Source organism: Prinia subflava, chromosome 8 (assembly GCF_021018805.1).
Source record: "Prinia subflava isolate CZ2003 ecotype Zambia chromosome 8, Cam_Psub_1.2, whole genome shotgun sequence".
NCBI lineage: Eukaryota > Metazoa > Chordata > Aves > Passeriformes > Cisticolidae > Prinia > Prinia subflava.
In genome coordinates, this window is record NC_086254.1 from 30,934,748 (window position 1) to 30,947,310 (window position 12,563).

The following is a 12,563-nucleotide window of genomic DNA, read 5'->3' on the forward strand; positions in this document are numbered from 1 at the left end:
AAATAAATGAACCGACTAAAGCATCCGAGATCAAGAACTTGCTAAAGCAGAGCAGCACCTTTCCCGTTTGGTTGTGGTCCAGGCACTTTATGGCAGGTACTTTGTGCCTGGCTGATGTTCAACTGACATCTTTCCAAGCATATAAAAAAACTTATTAGGCTGAAAATAGAGTTTGTGACCATAAATTGTCAAGAGTACTGTCAGCATTTCCAGCCCAGGTCTGCTTTGTGTACAGCCACTGGCAGGTCAGGCTGCTGGGGGCAGTGAGGTGGGAGGATGGGGCTGTGTGTCCCCTCATAAAACCCTCTTTGGGTGGGAAGGGTAGGTGGGAAAGGCTTCCCAATGAGTTCTGGGGTATTGGGAGGTGGCATGGTGAGGTTTAGCAGGGCTGGTGCTGGGTAAGGTGGTTGAAGACAGTCACACATGGAACTGTGTCCAGCCTGCTCTGGGGTTGGAAACCTGGAAATCACATCCATGGGGGACCATGAGGAGAAAATCTGCATTTACAACCAGTTTAGAGCCAATGCTTCATTAGTTCCCTTGCTGATCTTCCACATCACAATGCAGAGCAAAGTGCCTGCGGCCATCTGAGCTACAAAGAGCCCAGGAGGGAGGCAGCAGGAATGCTCAGAGGGAAAGCTGTGAGGTTCCTGAGCCTGCAGTAACTCTGAGCATGGCCAAAAGACAGATCCGAGGCAGCTCCAGCATGCAGGAGGATGTTTTACAGGATGATTTGTGGAGTCATGGGACAGAGGCAAACAGTGCCTCCAGCCAGAGATGCTGTGCCTGCAGAGGAAGGCATTGCCATGGCCCTTCATGCAGAGAGGAGGGATTGCTCCTATGCCCAGCCCACGGTGCTGCCTGGCTGGGGGCAGCCCAGCAGTGCCTGCAGTCTGCTGTGGTTTAAGGACATCATCTGGGCAGCTGCAGCTGGTTGTTGTTCATACCCTGATACCTAATAAGTTTTAGAAATTAACTGATACCCTGTTGCTTTGCCAGGTATCTATAATCTAAGTATTAATGGCACTGAAGCTAGAATAGCTGATGCTTTTACTAAAGCAAACAAAAACATCAATTTGGAGTTTAAAAATAACCAAAAGAGGCAGAGTATGTCAGGATGGTCCCCAAGCCCTCAGAGAGCTGGAGCACCTTGCAGCTGAAACCAGGGAAGGGGCTGACACCTGGTGGGACTTGGGATTGACTCAAGCAGACCCACACAACTGGTCCCTGTTTAGTGCTTTCCATCTGAGACTGCTAAGTAGCTTTGCTTATTTCAATCCATTAGAACTAGAAAAGCTTTTTAATAAACTCCCTGCCAGCCTGGAATTAGTAGATGTGGGCCAATTAGACACATTAATTAGGCAGTGGTTTAAACACAGATGAGGTTTGACTTTGTTTACCAGCCTCAGAGGAAGCAGCTTCTCAAAGTTCACCTCCAAAGGATTGGGAAAAAGGGCACAATCGCTTCCAGTCTCAAGCACCTCCCCACACAAACACAGCACGTGGACTTAACATTTTATTTTCAGAGCCCCTGCTTTTTCTTTGCCTCCCCATGCAATAAAAATGAGACATTTAATCTCATAATGCAACTTCTCACTGAAAATCAATGATAAAGTACATTATCTTGCCTGCCCTGAACCCACGGCTCCAGCTTGACCTTCCTCAAGCAGAGCGAAGTCTGGAGAAACACAAAGGTTGAACTTATGGTTTCCCAGCAGGGAAGTGTGAAGCTTTCCTGTGCCTCAGGAGGAACAGGACAGGATGGCCCTCCACAGCAGCCATCTGACACAGTTTGGTGTCACCCAGGCTCTGTGATCACTGCAGGCAGGAAAAAGCAGTGTGTGAGCAGTGAGAAACGGAGCAGGCTGAATCCAGCCTGAATTTTGAAGCCTCCAGTCCCACTCCAAACACAGTCCTGGCTTGTTACCTGGGGGTTTCTCATTAGGAGATGGATCCTGCTATCTTTTTTCCTGCTGAGCAGCATTTATTCTACAGGGGCCTCTGACCTGCAAGAGGTCAAAGCAAGCCCCAGAATGAGAAGTCAGTGACATCCCAATCTCTATAATTCCCAGTGCAGCAAGGAAAGGCCATGCTGAGGGAAGACCCGTGTCCCAAAACACTGCAAGGGAAAGATTTCTTCTGGGGTCAGGAGAAGACCTTGAAGCCAGCCAAGGTCAGCCCACCACAAACCCCAGAGAGGACAGGGCTAGGAGAAGGGAGCAATGCTCATACTGTGGCAGCAGAGATGCTCCCCCTGTCCCCAGTGTCCCCAGCCTCACAGAGGGGGAAATGCCACCCACAGACCCCTCCCTGTGTAGGCAGCACCTTGGGAAAGCCTTGCTGTGCCATCTCTGCCCGAGCACTGCTGGCTGCCATCACAAACAAGGGTTTGGAAACAAGCTGTGCAGGATTTAGTTCATGATCAGCTGAGATTGATGCTGCTCCTAAAGCAAACTGGGCAAGCACCTTGTGCCTCTTGTCACCCACCAGAGGAGAACATCTCCCAGGGTTTTCCATGCTGCTACCTGCAATGGCATGTTGGCCCAGCATCTGCACAGAGCAGCTGGCTTTCAATAACAGGCTACAGCACCAGCTTAACCCTCCAAATATCACCCAGGGACCCCAGAATTTGACCTGTACTGGAGGCCCCAGAATCCCTCCTAGAAGATGTGTGACAGACACCCAGAGATGCAATCATCATAAGATCTCTTTCCTCTTTAATGGAACCAACAGAAGCTCTTTAGCAGCTCTGCCTCCTGTCTCCAAGGTGGGAAGTCATTTCTGACCAGTGGAAAATATTCCCAGACCAGGTGAAGTGCATCTCCATGAACAGGAGACCACCACACGTCTCTGGGGCTGGGGGTTTGACAGCATCCCAGGCCCCTTAGCAGGGCTGCAAACACCCCAGAGAACACAAAGCACACACGTTCCTCCAGCAGAGGAACATGATTTAGGAGGCTGCAAGCCCTGCCATGTCGAGCTGCACGCCGGCAGCTTGTGCTGCTCCTGATGGACGCCGGAGTCTATTTTTTCTCCAATAACAACTTTCACTAATGGTGCTGGCACGGAGGCTCAGCAAGGAGGAGGGAGGTGGCAAGTGGCCAGGGTGAAAAAGAGTTCACAATTACAGTAGGAAAGGCCACTGTGTCCCTTGCACTGGCCATGGAAATGCTGAGGACAGGGATGGAGGGGGCTCTAGGGCCTCATTGAGTCACCCCTCCTCCATGAGATCACCCACTGTACCCAGAGCATTTTCAGCAGACACCCAGACATCTGCTTATCTTATTTTTAAACTCCTCAAGTGACAGAGTGCCACAATCTCCCCCAGCAGTCTGTTCCAGTGTTTCACTGTCTTCATGGTTAAAAAGTTTTTCTTATGTCCAGTTCAAACCTTCATTGGTGCAACTGAATACCAAAGCATCTTCTCTCCAGAGAGAGAAGCAAGATGGATGAAGAGGGATGTAAGCCTCGTTGGTTTTTTCACTTGTGTGTTTTATTCCCAGCCAAAAGAAGAAGAGTTTGTTTTCCTGAAAGAGATACTATCTCCTGCAACACAGAACTCAGAAGTATCTTTCTATTTTTAAAAGTGAAGTATAGGAGTTACATAAAAGCTATGGTAACCAGGAATGAGAAACAGGGTCTTCAATCTGTGGGCTCTGTCTCCTACCACAGCTGATTTCCCTGCTCCTTGGGGCTGACCTGGGCTGTCCACAGCACATCAGTGCAGAGAGGCTGAGCTCACTGCCCCCCACACCAGTACAGGGTGGACAGGCCCCACATTCCCTGTGCCTGCAGCCTCTCACCAGTGTGCCAAAGACAGCAACAGAAACACTGCATCTGTTTTTGTTCCTTTCTGCACTCTTAAAACAGCGCTGGACACAACAGGCCAGACTCTCTGCTCTGGTAACCAGCTGGGAAAAGGTGACACAGATAACGCAGACAGATAACGCAGACAAATAACACAGATGACACAGATAGATAACACTGGTCACACAGATAGATGACACAGATAACAGATAACACTGGAAACAGATAACACAGACAACACAGATAACACAGATAGATAACACAGATAGCACAGATTGCACAGTTAACACAAATAGATCACACAAGTAACACCAGTAGCAGTGTTCCTCAGTGCCATGGGTGTGAAATGGGCCAGAACTGGGCAGAGCAGCAGGGGCAAGGGCTGCCCGTGCAGACATGATACCGCAGGGTACTTTGGGACAGCCCTACAGCCCCACAGCCCCAAAGGCCCCTGCATTTGGGAGGGCAGGCAAAGACGGTGTAGGCACGAGAAACTCCTCCAGCCTGGGAGCATCCCGGGGCAACTTCGGGCAACGGGGCTGTTACTGCTGCCACTGGCACGGGAATGAACCGTGGCCTGGCTAGGGCTCACCTGACAGCAGAACTGCCCGGGGCTGCCAGGCAGGGAGGGCTCGGGGCACACCGGAGCCAACTTAGGTGTGCATGAGAGCTGGAGCCCGCAGGGGCCGGTGCCCGGGGCAGGCAGGAGGCGCCCCGCGGCGCGCGGTGCCCGGCGGTGCGCGGGCCGTGCGCGGGGGGCGGTGCGGAGTGAGCCGTGCGCTGTGCGCGGTGCCCGGGCTCGGTGCTCAGTGCTCTGTTCTCGGTGCGCGGGGGGCGGTGCGGGGTGAGCCGTGCGCTGTGCGCGGTGCCCGGGCTCGGTGCTCAGTGCTCTGTTCTCGGTGCGCGGGGGGCGGTGCGCGGTCGCGGAGGTGCGCGGGGGGCGGGCGGGGGGCGGCGGCGGCGGGGCCATGCGGAGCCCGGGCTGAGCGCGGCGGCCGCCCCTCGCCATGAAGCGGCAGAACCTGCGCACGGCCGCGCTCATCCTCTGCATCTTCTCCTACCTGCTGGTGGGCGCCGCGGTCTTCGATGCGCTGGAGTCGGAGGCGGAGAGCGGCCGCAAGCGGCTGCTGGAGCAGAAGCGCGGGGAGCTGCGGAGGAAGTACCGCTTCTCCGCCGACGATTACCGGGAGCTGGAGCGGCTGGTGCTGCAGGCCGAGCCGCACCGCGCCGGTCGCCAGTGGAAGTTCGCCGGCTCCTTCTACTTCGCCATCACGGTCATCACCACCATCGGTGAGTGTGGGCAGCCCGGCCGGCGCGCCCGGCATCCCTCCATCCCTGAACCTCTGCACCCCGTGTCCCTCCATCCCTGAACCTCTGCACCCCGTGTCCCTCCATCCCTGAACCTCTGCACCCCGTGTCCCTCCATCCAATCTCTCTACAGCCCGTGTCCCTCCATCCCTGCATCCCAAGTCCCTCCATCCCCACGCCCCTGCACCCCATGTCCCTCCATCTCCCTGTCCCTGCACCCCATCATTCTCCAGCCCCACACCTCCGGTAGCCCTGGGAGCTCCAGGACAATTACCCTGTGGGACCCCAGTGCCCAGTGGAGGGTGAGGCAACCCACGGGCAGGCTGGGGCCACCCTGTCCTGGGGGTGCTGCTATGGCTGGGGCCAAAAGACACGCTATTGTCCCAGGGAGGCAGCAGGAACCTTTGGAGCAGACAGCTGCCAAAGTTGGCAGGGTGTGGGAGGGCAGAGGTAGGGGCCGTGTCTGTGCCCTGCACTGGCTGGTGAGCTGGGTGAGGAGCTGCACAAGAATTGTTGGCTTCTTTGCTGGCTCAAAACTCTGTGTATTTGGCTGTGTGAGACCTGCTTCACGGAGCCAAGAGAGCCACGAGCCACTGCCTGCTGCTCTGTCTGCACAGAAACCTGCAGAGGCATGGGAGTCAGCTTGGAGGGGAGTGATGGAATCACACTAAACTCACCTGCAGACCCAGTTATCCACACTAGAGCCCAGTGTCTTGGTTTGTCCGCTTCAGTTTTGCAAGAGAATGAAACTAAATTGAATGAGGGTTGCCTTAAATTAGGTGAGATTAGCCACATGGGAGTTGAGCATTGTTTAATTAATCCACTTTGATTAATCCATGCACCCCTGGCATCCCGTGGGGGTAGACAGGGATCCTGTGCTTGTGTCACTGTTTGTGCTGGGATTTCAGTCAGCAGATGTGTTTTGGAGGCAGGAATCCTGGAGGCCAAATCCTGCCCTGGCACAGCCAGCAGCCATCCCCTGTTCTTCAGGACAGGATTTTAGCCTTCCTAAAGGGCTTGGGATGGTTGAAATACCTCAGGTAGCTGGAATTATCATCCCTCAGGACAAGGGTCCGTGGGATCAACTGCCCTGTGTTACCAGAGGACAAGAGGTGGAAGAGGGACAGGAATCCTGCAGGCCTTGCCTGGGGTCTCCCTGTGCTCCCATGGGATGTGGTGTGGGGTTTGTGCAGCGGGGAACACACATGGTCAGCAAATCACGGTGGGCTCAGGGCATGGTTCAGGTGAGAGCCCAGCAGGAGGGAAAGATGAATGGCTTCAGCAAAAATCCCCATCATCACCTGACAGGTTATAGCTTCATTTACATGATTTTCTGGTTGGCTGTGACAAACAATGGCTGTGCTTATCACACACCCTGCATGATAAATTTCAGCCCAGGTGCCATATTTCTCAAACGCTGACATGTTAGATATCTTTATATTGGGCTATGCTCCAAATCTCAGTTTTAATGTTATTGTAGCTGTGTTTACTCTTTCTAATTCCCTTTGTCATTTCAAAACCATCAGTCAAACACTCCTTCAACAGTCTCTCAGGGTATAACAATTGTTTTTCCACTTACTGCTCTTCTGGATCATTATATTTACATCCTCATTGCTGTCTTTGTATTATCTTGTAGTCTGGGACTGGTGATTGCACTCAGTTATTAAGCTTGGATCTGACTGGGAGGTTTTGCCACTGCAGTCTTCTGTCTGCTCTCTATTTCAGGAAATGTGGTATGCAGGCATTAAATTCATCTTTTTTTGTTGTGTGAATTTGTGAACAGAGAGAGCAATTAGTAGCTGATCCCTTGTTGCCTGCTCACAGTTCAGAGCACAGCGTGGTGAAGGATAATGCTGTCCTCAGCCCCTCAGCCCTGTCCCATGCAGGAGTTTCCTGGAGCAGGAGGTGTGCTCAGGAGCCCAGGATGACATGGTTATCCACCTCTGGTCCTTCCATCACTGGGTGCAGCACCTTCCCCAGGTGTCCTGGAAATCCAAGGGCAGCAAGGACTGAGGTGAAGCCAAGCCACATCTTAGAACAAGATCATGGGGTAACAAGAGGGTGTTTTCCCCAGTGCTCTCCATGCAAAAGTCACTCAGATTCCTGAAGAAAGTGAAAATAAAAATAGCTGTTTGTTAAAGGCCTGGCAGCAGTGCAGGAAGGAGCTGGCACTGTTCTGCAGGAGCCTTCAGAAGGAAACTTTCAGGCCCTGGGTGTTTCTTGTAAAAGCATCTCAAAAGAAAGGCTCAGATGCCTTTGGATGCCTTTGGATGCTGTTACTCCCCACGCCATGTGACTCCCTTGCACTGAGTTTGTTACTCATCCTCTGAGGTCAGGGGCCACTGATTTCTGCTAAGCTGCTGTAATTGAGGTGGGCACAGAATCTGAAGATTGCAGTGAATACTTCACTATGCCTCACAGTGTAATTGTGTGTGTCCTTGAGTCACAGCTCTGAAACTTGGGCCAAGGTGGAGGAATTAAATCTCAGAAGGTGTTCAAGGAGAACCTTGTCCTCCTGGAGCTCCTTGTCCTCAGGAAAAGGGCTGAAGGGCTTCAGTGGCATGAATTCTTCCACCCTGCATCTAAAACAGCACAGCCCCTCCTTCCCAACATTCTGGTAGTGCTTTAGGTCTGAGTCCTAGTGACACTGGATTAAATCTGGAGGGGGTCCATAGAAGTCCTTCCAGCCTTAGCTGCTCCTGTGGGGACTGTCCCTATAGCACAGGGTTGCAGGATCATTCTGGCTCCTGTCCAACAGCCCACACAGCAAGTGCTCATAGAGCTGAAACTCAAAGGTGCATGTGACACTGGATGGCTTGGGAGGAGGAGGAGGAGCAGGTGACAGAGAAGGTGGCAATGCCCCTGCAAGGGCAGCTGTGGATGGTCCTGGCTGGGTGTGTACCTCCCCACAGGGTGATCTGATGCTGCTGGTCTCAGCATCTTGCAGAGCCTCTGTTCCCCCTCGCTGTGGGGTTCAGGTTACCCTGCACACCTGGCACTGACACAGCATCATGGACCATTAATTATTCAGGAGCTGCAGGAGGCTTGCAGACCCTAGTCCAGCTCTAGGCCTCCTCTTGGCCTCTGTGACATTGGGGGGGTATCAAGTACCTCCTCTCTTTAGAGATCAAATGAGGTTCTGCCTACGCAATACTGCAAAGTGCTGTCATCCCAAAGGATGGGCATCCCGTGGCCCCATTAGCACTGCCTACAGATCTGTTACTAAGTCATTTTCCTTTCTTCTCCCCATTTTTCTACTGCTCCTCTTGGTCACAGGGCAGCCTTGCTGGAAACCCCAGTGAACTTGATGCCACCTTTCCTCTTTCCTGTGTCCTTCACAGGTTATGGGCACGCTGCTCCCGGCACAGATGCTGGCAAAGTCTTCTGCATGTTCTACGCCATCCTGGGCATCCCCCTGACGCTGGTCATGTTCCAGAGCCTGGGGGAGCGCATGAACACCGTCGTGCGGCTACTGCTCAAGAAGATCAAGAAGTGTCTGGGCATGAGGACAACCCACGTCTCCATGGAGAACATGGTCCTGGTGGGCTTTCTGTCCTGCATGGGCACCCTGTGCATCGGTGCCGCAGCCTTCTCTTACTTCGAGGGCTGGACTTTCTTCCACGCCTATTACTACTGCTTCATAACCTTGACCACTATTGGCTTTGGAGACTTTGTGGCTCTGCAGAAGAACGAGGCTTTGCAGAAGAAGCCCCCGTACGTGGCTTTCAGCTTCATGTACATCCTGGTGGGCCTGACCGTCATCGGCGCCTTCCTCAACCTGGTGGTGCTGCGGTTCCTGACGATGAACTCGGAGGACGAGCGGCGCGACGCCGAAGAGCGAGCCTCGCTGAGGAGAGCCCGCAACAACATCCACCTCAAGCCAAAAGAGGACAGCCGCAGCAGCAACGCCATTTTTCTCCCCGTGGAGGACAGGACGAGCCAGATAAACCTGATCCCGCTGGTGCAGGAGGACGCGGAGCGGCAGCGGCGGCAGTCGGCCGCCTCGGCGGCCGCGGTGCCATCCTTCTGCACGTGCCTGTGCTACAGACCCCAGGTGTGTGGCAGCCCGGCGCCCTCCCACCCCGAGACCCTGAGCTGCCACACCAACCCTGTGTACTACAACTCCATTTCCTACAAAATCGACGAGGTGTCCCTGAGCACGCGGGGCCAGACCGGCTCCTCCCCGGGGAGCACTCTGTCTTCCAGCAGCCCTCGCTGCCGGCAGCACCCCCGGCCGCGGAGGAGATCCATCTAGGAGCGCGTGCCGAGCTGCACTCAGCGCTCCAAGCTTACTATGATGATAAATTAAGAACAGAGATGTCAGGTTCTTCTTACTCATTTCTTTTGTTCCTCTCCCTCCCCCCAGCAGGAGCTTCTAAATCCTGTCGGGAAATAATGATTCCTTTTTTGCAGGCACTGACTCCGTTATTTTTTCTTTGCTTTTTCCTCCCAAGTAGGTTCAAGCATTTGGGACTGGCAAGAGCCCTCTGTGCCCTGATGTGAAACCCAGTGAGCTGTAGGTTTGCTCTCCACCTCCCTGCTCCCCAAAGGGTGCATTGCTGCCCTCCCACCCTGCAGAGCTTTGGCTGTGGCTGCTACCAGCACATGATTCTTGCTCTGTGGGCTGGGTTGCATTTGCAGAGAGTGTCAAAAGCAACGAGTGTGTGAGCAAGCCTTGCAGGGCTGGGGACCTTTAAGTTGTGTCCTGGCACCAGGTGCAGGTAAGTCAGTGCCACACAGTAGGTTTGCAGCTGCTGGGAGGGCAGGGAGAGGTGGGCAGGAGGGAATGGGCTGCAGTCCTGTAGCTCAGCACACAGCTTCATGGAGGAACTTCATCTCCTGTGAGCAGCCCTCTGGGTCTGAGCTCAGGTTTGCAGCTGGCTCAGTGCTTTTGGAAGCTGGAGGCCCATGCACTCACCCACTTGCCCACCAGCACACCTTGCCTCTTATACCTCACCACCACAGGTAGGTCCTCCTGGCTGAAATGGCTGGAGGGACACTGTGCCCCATTCCCAGGGGAAGCTGAACTCCTCCAGTCCAGCCCAGCCCAGCTCAGCCCAGCCCCAGCTCTCCTCTGAGCTGAGCCCAGACTGTACTAAGGGCAGCCTCAGGGAGAGCCTTCCTGAACTACACAGGAAAGGATCTGCAAAGGGCTTGGTCCTAAGGAGATTTTCTTTTTTTCTTAGCTAAAATCACCCCCTCCTTCCCCACTTTTCCTCCAGCTGGCAGTCCAGCAGCTGTGCCAGCTCCTCACCTCCTCCCAGTCCCCATGAGCCCATGGGTTTGTGCTTGTTGCTGCTGGGGTTATCTGAGGTGGGGGTGGTCCCATCTCCATGCTCATCCCCATGTGGGATGTGGTACCTGCACAGCCACACCTGGGCAGCTCTTTCCAGCTGGCACCTCAGCATGGCCTTTGTCAATCCTGTCTTATCTGCATGAAAGCAGGGCTCTGACAGTGGTAGGAGCTCTATTTAATTTTTTTTTCTCCAATAAGGGACATTTTCACTCTAAGTTCTATCTAAAATACCTTCTGAGGAGGTTTTTGTGGAGAAATAGCCCCTTTTCCTGGTGCAGAGGCAGAGTTGCCAGCACTGGGAAAGTCTCAGGGCAAGCGTTGCTCTCTCCTCCTTTTGTTCTGGATGGCAGCTTAATAAAAGGTGAATCCATCTGGTGGTGGTTGGTTATTTGTCACAAGGAAGAGCAAAGGGACGTGTCCAAGCCCCAGAGCCCAGGCTGGCTCCCTGTGGGCAGAGAGGAGGATGCAGGTGCTGCTGGGCTGCCACCAGGGGCTGCTTTGTGTCCCCTTCACCTGGGTGCTCCCCAGGCCCTCTGGGGTGTGTGACATTCCAGGGGCTGGGAGGGACAGTAACTGCCTGGCTTTGCAGCAGGGGGCCCAGATCTGCTCCAGCTGGGTGAGCCTTGCTTTAAAGAGAAAGGGGGAGGAGGGGGGGAACAAAGCAAGCTGTGAGTGTGAAAACAGGCTTAAAAATGAGGCTTTCATTGGCTTCTCAGCTCCTCAGTGTGTCACTCCATGCTGATCCCACCAGCTCAGCCCTTTTGTTGCTGTGTCCCATCTCCCCCACCCTCCCCATGGATTTCAGCCCCAGGTTTGGCTGTGCTGCCCTTTGCCATCAGTGCTGAGCAAATGGAAATCTCTCCTCTTTCCACTTTGAGCCTTGGACATCCTCCCAGTGGATGGAGCTGTGCCTCTCATACCCATCCACCACTGTGGGAAGAAGCAGGTCCTCAATTCCTGCTCAAGTCAGACCTGCATGGTATTGCCCGGGTGAAATCCACCTCTGGTGGAGCTGGAAGCAGGACAAAACCTGAATCCAGAGGCTGAGCCAGCTTTGCCCTCTCCCTCTGGAATCAGCATGGCACTGCCCAAGCTCATGGCTCTGTGGTTGTGCCACAGAGCCCATGGTGCACAGCAGAGGCAGCAGGGCTGGCGGTGTGACCTCCACACCCTGCAGGACAGCGCTGGTGACAAGGTGACAGGGCAGAAAAGCAGGGCACCTGCTCTGGTTGCTGCTGCTTCTATGTGGCCTGAGCTTCCAGGCAGCATTGCTGGACTGCTCAGTGACAGCCCGAGCCCCTTCCTGCTGGGGAAGCTGGTGGTGGTCTGAGGGTGGGAAATGCAAGGCTGCCCCCTGACACTCTGGAGAAACCCTCCTCCTCCTCCTCCTCCTCCTCCTCCCCCATCACTGCTCCCCCAGGGGCTGTGGCAGGTGGGAAGCTGCCCCTTGGTCTCAACCTGCTGACCTGCAGAAGGATTTGGAGGCATGACAAACACCTTTTAAGAAATCCTTAGTGAACTATGACTTTGTGATCCCTCATCCCCACGGGAAAGGACTTGCAGTAGCTCCCCAGAGAATGGTGTCCATTCTCAGCACCACCACCTCCTCCCACAGACCCCTCCAGCAGGATGCCCCAGACATTTCCCACCCAAGGGCTCACAGCTCCAGGTCATCCACACATCTGAGGGTCTCCTTTCCCTCGGGGTCCCCAGGCTCCCCTCCACCCACACTGGATGTTCCCAACAGCCTGGGCCAGGGGTGGGTTTTTTTCAGTCTGTAGAATCTTCACCTCCAGGGTTTCAAAATCATTCTTGAATGGCCAGGGCTGACCATGAAAGGTGTTGGAAATAAACCAGCAGGAGCTTTAGACTGGGGTGGTGAGCAGAGCACAAGTGGGAGCAAGCTTAGCTCTGTGCCTGGAGATGCCCAAGGCCAAATTACACCCAGAAGTGGCTCAGGGAAATGCAGGTTTGAAGCTGGAGCTGATTGAGGGAGCTGGAGTGACAGCCCTTCCACGGAGCACTGGGACACACCACGCTGAGCTGCTCTCATTCCCTACAGGCAAAGGGAGAAGGAATGGTCCAGCTGAAATCCCAGGCTGAAGATAATGGTGGTGGCAACAGAGAGGGCAGAGACACTCCACAGAAAACC

General features: G+C 54.2%; 1 protein-coding gene across 1 annotated transcript; it reads left to right on the top strand.

Annotated features, from left to right (window-relative positions):
- Positions 1-4,752: 4,752 nt before the first annotated feature.
- KCNK15 (potassium two pore domain channel subfamily K member 15) lies at positions 4,753-10,776 on the top strand. The gene is made up of 2 exons (XM_063402245.1): positions 4,753-5,097; positions 8,457-10,776. Exons 1-2 carry the CDS (start codon positions 4,815-4,817, stop codon positions 9,368-9,370), a joined length of 1,197 nt encoding a protein of 398 aa, XP_063258315.1. The 5' UTR covers positions 4,753-4,814; the 3' UTR covers positions 9,371-10,776.
- Positions 10,777-12,563: the final 1,787 nt, after the last annotated feature.